Consider the following 10,624-nt stretch of genomic DNA (forward strand, 5'->3'; position numbering starts at 1 on the left):
GCTGGGGTTGACGCAAAAAAAAATTATATTATCATATGTCAACACGTGGAGACAGATTTTTCAACAATTTCCATAGATATGCCCTGAAGATGAAGCAAAAATACTCGAGTTATCCTGTCTCGACGAGCATGAAATCGTATTAACAATAATAATTTATTTATCTTTTATAGTAGTTCGTAAAATCTACAAGTTGAACTTTTTTTCTACAATTTTTTACATCTGGATTTTTATTCAGTTTCAGTTATCATTTCATTTTCATTTTTACACGAAGAGCACCCCTCGAATTTTCGTTTGGAAATAAGATGAATAAAAAAGAAGCGAATTGCGGGCTATAAAAAATGATTAGGGTTCGATTAAATATTCAAAATTAATGATCGATGTGAAACATTAGTAACAAAAAGAAAATGATTATCATATTTAATGAATCGAAGAAGTTTGCAAAACCACATTTTTCTGTGATTTAGAAATTTTTTCTCTTGTCATACAATCAGATCGCAAATCACATTCCGTTCGTGGCATAGACGAAAAATATCTATTTTGCAAATTCTCCGATAGACGTGCGTTCGGTACTAATCTATTCGAGCGAATAGTCAACAATATTTACAAATCCCAAGGTTTGGAGTCGGTACAATTATTTTTCAACAAGATTCATGTCTGCATGAATTGATCAACTTTCGCAAATAGAAATCTTGCACTTTTTTCAACCAATTTTTCTTTAGGATCGTACTGCAAGAAATAGAATTCATCTCGCAAAGCAATGTGCTTTTTTATTCGTCCGTATAAGCAACGCGCTTTGGAAAATAGCTCGAGAACGATGATGAAAGATCAAGTTCCTTGGATGCTTATAAATAATTGGTAAAAGTCGAGCGTTTCGATAACGAAATTTTTGAATATTTGAGTCAACGTTTTTTTCCTTCAATATCCGATCGAAGTGCTAAATCAACGCTCATGTGCTGATGCAAGATGATCACAGATCGTAGAGCGTAATTATGAATAGAAAAAGTATTTTCTATTTTTATTTTCATGTAAGAAAAAATACACAATCCTCAGAAATATGTTCGAGCGAACAGTGATTTGGCACTTCCATCAAGTCGAATGTCAAATGTCAACTCAAAACTGTTTTCTCATATCAATGAGATTTTAGTACCTCACCCAATGGACCAACTTCGTACACTCAATTAAATTCAATCCTTGGAAGTCACTTAAGTTTCCTGCCTGCAGTTTTTTCAAGTATAAAATAATTATATTTTTGTTTACGACGTTGAAGTTTGCGTCGTTGCAGTGCAACGAAATTTCTTCGTTTTGTAAATGTCGCTCATGATTTTATTACAGATTTAAGTGTTTGTCTTTTTTCGAATTGAAAGGAAAATAAGCAAAAATCCTGACAACTCTTGGTCATTTGGAAGTTTACGAAATAATTTCTGATGCACTCCAACAGCTCAAACTTTAATACCATTTTACATGTTTTCCTCCTCCGAGAAAGTGACAACTTTCTGTCTTTTTTGTTTTCATTACATTGCCTCAATTACGCATTTGGGCGATACGCCCCCTTCGCTAGTGACAATGTTCCGTAACGTCGACAATCACAGATTTTTTCCAACCGAACAGAAAATAACCGATCGCTGCACCAACCACGACTGCGATGCAGAGCCACACGTTGTACGTCATGAATATCAGCATCAAAAAGTATGACAAGACGATCTGGATTATGTGCAGGAACGTCTGGAACGTGTGCATCCAAGACAGCATCGTTGGCCTGCAAAAAGAAAGTTCATTTATGTAAATATTTTTTGTCTCATTACCGTGTATCACGAAATTTCGATATTTTCTAACAATTTTTCAAAAGATCATTTCAGTATTTTCGAATAACATTATTTACAGCCCATTTTTGTAAATACTCCATTTATATACAAAGTGTCATAAAGCATCATGAAAAGACGACCATTGAATCACGCGGAGCCTCATTGCCAATGGAAAATCTCATGAATTGTCGGGGCACGACGATCCACGGAAAAATATGATTGAAAATGCTTTCCGAGGAGAAAATCATTTGGGGAAAGAGTGGTTAAAGCTCCCACTCAAGTTTCAACGAAGAAAATATTTGAAAAACCTACAAATTTGATGCTTTCAAATAGAAAAAAAATCCGAAATATTTTGTTCCACCCTGAATTCGTGGCCAACTATGTCCCAAAGCATACTTCGCTGGATCGCCCAAAAAGTAAATGATAAAAAAAAAATCATGCTGCAAATAAAAATGATCCCTGCATTCCACAGCACTAAATAAATCAATATAAATGAATAATAGCAACAGTAGAAATGTCATGCTGTGAAGTATATTCCCGATAGACGATACAGGAAGAACTGTAAAGAAGAGAACACGAAGAAAACAAAATTCGCAACTTTACTTACGGTTGCTTGTGGATTACTTCGCCAACCATACTAGAATATACAAAAATTTCATTGGGCTATTAATCCAAAGAATCTGCGTTTGATCGTCTCAATGCTCATGCCCTTTCTATGCTCAATTAATTTCAATATTTGCACGTAGCAACGCACGCAAAAATGAAGTTCTCACTACATTTAATCGTCTAACCACACTACACTAACACAAAGTGATATTTCAGTTTCCATCGTTCGAATACAACGAAATTTCTTATTCTGTCAGATTGAAAGTCAACTTGCAGTTTCGTGCGACGAAAACTAGGCAAAGAATTCTCTTTTTGATGCTTCAGATGATCATTTTATTAATGAATGAATTTTTGTCTTCGCGCTCATTCTGCAACGATGCAAACTTCAATTTCACCTCAGGATTTCAAACTCTCCTGCTTCTATGGATAGATTCTTGAGACTGAGATCCGTGCATTTGTTTTTCGACTTTCCGAGGAGGGAAATACGAAAAAAAACTCACTGGACAACCCGAGGATCTTCGGTGACGACATTTTTTTCGGCAGGCATTGAAACACTTCGGTATTGAAGTGCGTTGTACGTTTTCCAGAAGAGATATTCCCGGTAATATTTCAGTCCCTCGTACAGCGCAGCCATTATCATTATGCCAATAATGGATCCAATGAGCCCTCCAATTGACGATATTTTCCACGACTCGAACAGCACCGTTTCGCAGTAACCTCCATGGAAGAACATCTGTCAAAAATATTCAAAATTCACCTGATTTAGTTCCCAAAATTTTCTCTTCACCTTATTTTGTATTCAACCAAAAACCTCGAAAAATTCTTTTGAAATTCGAGCTTCCACTGCAAACTCAGACAATTTGTCATACAGTTTTTTCAAGTGACATAAAAATGGAAATAATTGCTGAGAAAAAGTGAAAAATGCTTTTACTTCATAAATTACTTTACAACGAAATTTCATTCTCACTCTTCCGCCAAGCCAAACATGAAACCATTTTTTTCATCCTTTCTAATTGTATTCCGACTTTCACCAAATTGCGTTTTTTTTATATTGAAAAATAATCATGTCCGGGTGGCTTAGGGTCACTGGCTATGATCAAAGTGTCACTTTATTCCTTTCTCTCTCTCTCTCTCTCTCTCTCTCTCTCCCTCAACGTTTTAATACTCATTACGAGCAACTACGCACAACTCATACTTCCCCTCGAGGAAAAATAGCAAGGGAAAAAAGCCCTACCGACATTCCATGCATCGCGTGACCACCGCTGCACGGATCAACGGCTGCTGCAGCTCCGTGAGCGCTGTGGTCCATACCAGCGTGGCTGGCACTCATGCTATCGCGATCCATGTGATGGTTCATACTCGCGTGGTCCATTCCCTGGTGCATCGAGTGATCGTGATGTGCCCCATGACCATCCGACGTGTTCATCATGCTCATATGATCGTGATCCATTTTCTGTAAAAACACACAATTTTTCAATCATTTTTTTCACCCAATTTTCAACTCAAGATGCAAGAGCTAAGAAGCGGATATTTTTCCATCAAAATTTCCTTCTCGTAGCTTTCGTCGGTGTATTTTTATATTTTTCCACGAAAATTTCGAAAATTCCGATATTTTTTAGGCGGATTGACAAAAACACGCGAAAAAGTGTCAAAAGCGAGGGAAATCTCGGAAAATTTGGCAAAAATCGAAAAATTATGATCACTTAAGGCCACGAACATTGCACAAAACTTTCTAATATGAATGGAACCATTTTTCGAAGGAATTTCGAAAAGATAAAAGTTTCCTGTCGAACATTCAAAAATGAGGAAATTCGTTTGCACTTTTTTCAATAAATGTTCTTTCAGGGGCGAGAAAATTTTCAAAAATTTACTGTTAACCGAAAATTTTTATCAACGGCATCCGAAGAGGCATAAAATCTGCATAAAAAAAGATTATTTCGTACCCAGAAGATTCGATTCGCGTTGCTGCACTGGCTCAATAGTAATTCAACATTGACATAATAAAATGACACAGAATCCTTGAAATTTCGGGCTGTGATAATGGCTGCTTAATCAAATACCATTCGAACGAATAAATTGATCACGAGAGTGTGAAGAATCCGCGAGCAGGAAAGTGGATTGGAATTCGGGTATGTAGCGAAGTGAAAAAGCGACGTGACGACGCTTTCGTCTTTCCTCAACGGCCAAAAGCCCCATTCCAGTGCACTTTTTTCACTCGTCTTTATTCCCTCAAACCCCAAAAAATGGAATTTTCAATCGCGATATCGAGCCTCGCACATAAACTTTGGCTGAAAAGGAAAGTGAAAGAATCGCGCGGCGGGCCGTGAAAGTTTGACTTGTAGAATTCGCTGCAAGCGTTTTCAACCTTACGTGCGTATTTATTTATTTACTCAAAGCTGGAGGACAGTGGTGCAAGGAGGAGAGCTTGAGGTTGAATTCCGATCGCTCTCAGATCCGTCGGTTCTGGCTGCGAGCGCTTCGGAGACTGAAGTCTTTCGCTACGAAATTTCTCCTCCCGAAACACACGTTACGAGTATACTGCGTGTCCTGGGAGTTTGTATATACAGTCCGTGCCATTTTTCTGGCCGTCTCACGTGACTCGGTTCCCTCTCCTGCTCTCGAACCGAGAGCCAGTGTGAGGACGAGAGGTGGGAGGCTCTCGTATTGCGTATTGCCTTCGTTAGGCGGGGCCAACGAGCTGCTCGTTGATAATAAAAATCGTAAATTGCATTCTCGCAATGAAAGAACGAGGATTACATAATTTCGGCATTCGAATAATTGGTCTTCGATCATCCGGAAAAACGACACAATTTTCGTGCGCTTCGCTCGGAGGGTTTCGAATGATTGAAGCTTCGATCCTCCAGCGACGACGGAAAAAGGATCGTGAAATGTTGCCGAGCACAGTACTTTTGAACGAATTTCATCGTAAACAGTTGGAAACGAGTTTTCGGACGAATTTTTATTCTCGATTCAAACAATCACTTTTCACCTTCATCACGTACGATTTTCTACTACGATAATCGAACTTCGAGTCGCGGAGTGACAGGGCGGCTGATTGCAACGAATAATTGAGAGGCTGGAAAATATTTGATGGAATTTGATTATCACGCAGAGGTTCCGCTCCATGGAGCACGATCTACTTTCAATGTGAAACGTTGGCCAAAGTCATGGCCCTGACAGCTACGGAAAAACCGATCTCCTGACGGTTCTGTCAATTTTAACGGTCAATCGCCTCCGAGCATTCGTTGACCCCACTTTTTTGTGATTGACTTACAATATTCAGAGTTTCATTTAAAAGCAGGGCTGCCAATGTACAGTTCATCAGAAGAATGAGTATTTTTTATGATTTTTGCAATTCGAATCGCTTTGGAGATTATCTTTTTTAATTTTCACCAAAACAAATGAAAATCGAGAAAAAATGGATTTTGTTGATTCGCCAGCAAGTGAAAAAGTACTTGCGATGTGAATCGGGGCTCAAAGTCGTACAACGGAAAGCGAAAGCAGCGGAACGAAGGGTTGCGAGAGTGGAGTAAGCCTTCGGGAGGTTTTTCAATGCCTGAGGGAGCGAAAAATGGGCGTTGGAGATAAGTGACTGTTGCAGATGAAAAAGTAAAAGAAATACAATGCGGGACAGCGTGAGCAACCAGCAAACTTTCTAATTAGAGCACACCGCAGTTTCCAACTCGTAATTTCATTCTCAACTATTTCGTCGTAGCAGCGCTCAAACTAGCTTTGAGATTAGTCGAATTTACGCTAAATTAGCTGTTTATTCTCAGACAGGATAATGAAAAATTTCTGTGAAAAGAGAGGTCAAGAAGGGAAGTGCGGTCGCACGATAAGGACGAACCTTCCACTTCCTGTTTTCGGTGAAAACTTACGAACTACAAAATGCTTAAAATTGACAGTGAATTCCATTAAAACCTCGAGAAAAAATAAAAATTGTCGTTATTTCTCCAAACCCTCGGCATATTCGTTTCTCAAAAGAAAAAATATAAAAATACATGTTCATGATAGATTTCGTAAAAAGTGAGCGAGAAACGACAATATTTATTCATAATAATGCAACGTAAATTTAATAACTCAATTATAAAAATCGTCTTTTTTCATCTCTTTTTGAATTCCAACGTGACGTCAATCCGATAGTAAACAATCTGGATTATTATCGTGTTCTCTGGGTTATTTTGAAATTTTACAAGTTATTATGACGTTTGTGGACTTTTATTATTTACTTTATTAAAATCGCATCGTGGAAGACGATTTTGTGAAAGTAGAAAGTACAAATCTACCAATGATAAATGCGTTAATGCTTATATAATTATTTAATAATATAATAATATTAAAATAACTCATTATTTTCACAAATATTGTTACTTGGTCTTTCGCAGTCGTATTATTTACCAACGGAGTGACGTCACAGACCGAAACAACATGATGACCTGAAACAACGTGATAAATAAAAAATAGTGTTTAACGTACTTTTTGGTCTTATAAAATAGAAATAAAAATTCTACTGGTTCATTACGATCTCAGGATTAATTTAAAACAGTTTTCAAAAAAAGATCCAACAGCCTGTTTATTTATTTCTCACGCATTGCTTCGATCCTCCAACGTCTGATTCGAAAAATATTCGAAGAGAAATGATTCTTGAAATACTGATAAAAAAAATACTGATTCCCGAATCGAAATTCATAAAATATGAAATAAATAAAAATGATAATACAAGGATCGATAAGAGAATGGATTTGCAAGGCAAACGATTAAACGAAATGTAAAATCGTTCTTTGTATTGAGATTCAGTCTATAATGAGAATCGAAAAACGGTTTTAAGGTGCTGCTTCTACGTACATTGTCTTCGACGTTTCGGGCTATCGCGATAAAAACACTCGGCACTCTACTCTGTAGCAGTAAACGGGCCGGTTTCAACAGCGTGTCCGAGAATGGATTCTCCCATGATTTGTTTGACGCGAACACCAGGCGTCATGATACATTGGCGATCGATACGTACTTTCGATACAAACGTCATTTCGAAACAGTAATTTTCACGTAGCGAGACTTTGAGAGCGTCTCGCCTCGTAAATCGTCCACAGGTTTTGTCACAATTCATAGATACATTCGATGTTTTTGGGCAGTGAAAATGTGTGACGAAATTTTCTGCGAGGCTTCGACGCAGGAAAAATTGTTCGAGTATTAATTTTTTTTAGAGCAACTGCGAATCGGTGCTCGCTTCGTTTCGACGCACTCGAATGGCAAAAGACGTTCGGAGCGATCGGAAATGTATTCGAAAAAATGTAAAAAATGGAAGAAAAGTCGACGGCTCATTCGAAGGAAGTAAAAACAAAAAATGTAGTAATCGTGGAGTAAATGAAGACGAGAATTTTTCGAAATTGAATAAGCTTTGCTGAGTCGGTAGAAAAACGTAAACAAAACACTCTCCTGGGAGTAACATAAAACCAGGAACAATACGCTAGAAGAGGAAATTCGAGCGAGCTCCAGCTAAGAACTCCTGCACGTGCAAATATGAAATATTTCAAATAGAATTAATACGACGAGAGGCGAAAGTCGAGATCATTAAATAAAATGGAAATTTATCATTTCCATTTTATTTATTGATGACACGAACAATTCGCTCGAACCGGTTCTCACACTCCCAACCAAAATTTCCTTCCGAGGTTTAACGTCATTTGAGCGAAAACAAAAGAAATGAGATAAAAAAGGGAAACAGTTATACGGTATTATTGAATAAACTCGCGGAAAGCCGTTTGAGGAACAATGACGTATATAACTCGATCCCAAACGCAGATATGATGGAAGAAGGAGGTGAATGTTTTGCGCATTATCGTGCGAACGGCCTCGAGAATTTTCCTCCTCGGGTGCGGAATTCCTTTTATTGAAATTCCTCGAAGCCCTCCCGCACGAGGGAAAATCATCTCTGATATCAGGACGCTCTCAACGGTGCCTCGATATACCCCATCGCGCTTGTTATTTCAACAATTTTTTCGAGATAAATCGATTTCAGTAATGAACATTCAAAAAGACTTGAATTTGCAAAATTCATCGTCGTCAATCGCTCGAACGATTATTCATAAACAATCGATAAGAATTACGCAATAAATATGAATTAATTAATTGAATGAATTTCATGAATCGAAGAATCGAGGAGCTTAATGAATATTTTTTTCAGTTATTCATTCAATTTTTTAATTAAGAATTTCGCAACGATTGACAGTCTTCTGATGATTTATTTTCCGAGTAGATTTCATTGTCGACGATTTTTGTACCCTTGGCGCGTTCACTTCGATTTTTATTAATATACACAGTTTAACGAGCTCGGGGTATTGAATGATCAATGAGAGCTGCACGAATTTTAATGACAGGCGGATAAAAAAGCTGATAAAAAACATTATTCGCTTTGTTGTTTATCGATGTTTTGGCCGGACGTGCACTTTGTGGTTGCAAGTGTTTCTTCGTCGCAATATTTTTGTTCTTTTTCTCCCGCGAGAGCCCGATATTCGATTATTTTTGAGATCGACGTCCTCGCGCAACGATTTCCAAGTTTTTTCGTTCTTTGTTTGTTATTTAATATGATTTTTTAAATTGAAGTATGAGCGAAAAAAATCGAGACTTGGAAGTATCGATCGACGCCGGGGCTCGATATGAATCCTGGCGATTTTCTGATCCCGATTTCTCGCCGTACCTTCGCTGGGCTAACACGTGATTGGCTTCAATTGGATCAATAATCATGAATTATTATAAATCAGCGTATCATACGCGGAGCAGCTGCTTTGCCGAGCTGAGACGCGTTTCTATACGCGTCCGTCGCTCGAGAACTCGCTGAGAAAAAAAGTTTTTTCGCCATCAATCAAACCCTGAATTTATTTGCTACTGTCACGTGCCGAATTCATTTATTTATCGTCAGTACGACTGTCACTTTTAAACGGAGATTTCCGAGTGCATTTGAAAGTCTAGAACTCTTCTGACGTTCGAAATATCCAAGGACCCAAACTTGCCCCGCAGCGGTCCCGAAACTCGGAGATAGAAAGTAAAAACCATTCTCCCGGAGCTACTCGCACGCTTTATCGCGTTGTACAGTCGAAAAAAACAAGCACTCGTTCACGCCATCGTCGAAAAATACTCGTAGTCGTATCTACAACGACGTACCTACAGCGAAATTCCTCGATAATCATTTTTATGCTTCTTGCACATTGCTCACGAAGATACAGAAATATGCAAGAGTATTTTGTTATTTCGAGTTTCCTGCTCACCGAACTGCTGAGGTCAAAAGCGACCACGTTTTCTCGTCGCTACGTCAAAATATTTCCTCTTTCGAGGACGAGTACGAATCGTAAAGGATTTTAAAGGTTACGCACTTTATTCCTAACTCCGGGCAACGAAAAGGAAAAGCAGAAAGAAACGATTGGGAAATGAAATAACTCTAAATTCAATTATTCTGACAGTTACCAAATGTAAGAGAAAAGTAATAAAAAACACGAGTTTATCATCGGTATTTACAATCCAGCATTAATTGTTGGTATCTCACGCCCAAATGTCAACAGAAAAACCCAAATATTTGATGATGCATCTTGCGGTTGGAGCAGCGTCGTAATGAAGAGGAATAATTTACTGGAATTTTCAATGATTCGGTATCGTGAATATTCCGGAGAGTTACGAAAACGAGAATCATTTTCATGGGGCGAACATCTTGCGAACTTGATCTAAAAAAAAACCCCTCAATGATTTCGTCACTTTTAGAGTGAAAATACGAAATTTTGTTCAACCATAGAAAAGTATTTTTCAACTGAGAAGTTTCAGTATCCTGGTTGGGCAGTTAATTAGATACGTTCATCGATGCAACGAATTCGCGTGCGAAAAAGGACACGACTGCATAACCAGGAAGGTCAGTTTGATGCCACAGAAAGGTTATCAGATCTTTGAACTGACCTTATCAATGAAAAATCATAAAATAGAGGTGTCGGATTCCTTTTTCCTATTTTCGAGTTGTGGCGAAGGGAAAACACGTATCTCGTTGGGAAATATCCTCGTTGCTAACACCGTTTTGAAGTTTACGAAGTAGCTCCGGGTTAAGCTCACTAATAAACTACACGCAACTTTCCCGTCTCACACTGTTAACACACGATCGTCGATCGCGAACGCGGGCTGACTGAAGTCCAGAGAGACGCGACTTTGATTGGAGCAGGGCACGACGGTAGTTGGGAACA

At 38.3% G+C, this 10,624-nt stretch overlaps 1 protein-coding gene across 5 annotated transcripts; it reads right to left on the reverse strand.

The window, feature by feature from the left end:
• Nucleotides 1-2: 2 nt before the first annotated feature.
• Ctr1A (Copper transporter 1A) lies at nucleotides 3-10,554 on the reverse strand. Of its 5 annotated transcripts, none has more exons than XM_043420207.1 (5): nucleotides 10,347-10,554; nucleotides 3,643-3,861; nucleotides 2,909-3,141; nucleotides 2,410-2,439; nucleotides 3-1,756 (listed from the first exon to the last, which is right to left on the reverse strand). In XM_043420207.1, the coding sequence occupies exons 2-5, from the start codon at nucleotides 3,856-3,858 to the stop codon at nucleotides 1,555-1,557; spliced, it is 681 nt and encodes a 226-aa protein (XP_043276142.1). In that variant the 5' UTR covers nucleotides 3,859-3,861; nucleotides 10,347-10,554; the 3' UTR covers nucleotides 3-1,554. The 5 variants fall into 5 exon arrangements, with proteins under 5 accessions (XP_043276142.1, XP_043276144.1, XP_043276143.1 ...); XM_043420209.1 differs by lacking the exon at nucleotides 10,347-10,554 and adding an exon at nucleotides 4,799-4,949; XM_043420208.1 differs by lacking the exon at nucleotides 10,347-10,554 and adding an exon at nucleotides 4,779-4,928.
• Between the last annotated feature and the right edge of the window lie 70 nt (nucleotides 10,555-10,624).

The sequence above is a fragment of the Venturia canescens genome, chromosome 5, assembly GCF_019457755.1.
Source record: "Venturia canescens isolate UGA chromosome 5, ASM1945775v1, whole genome shotgun sequence".
Lineage (NCBI taxonomy): Eukaryota > Metazoa > Arthropoda > Insecta > Hymenoptera > Ichneumonidae > Venturia > Venturia canescens.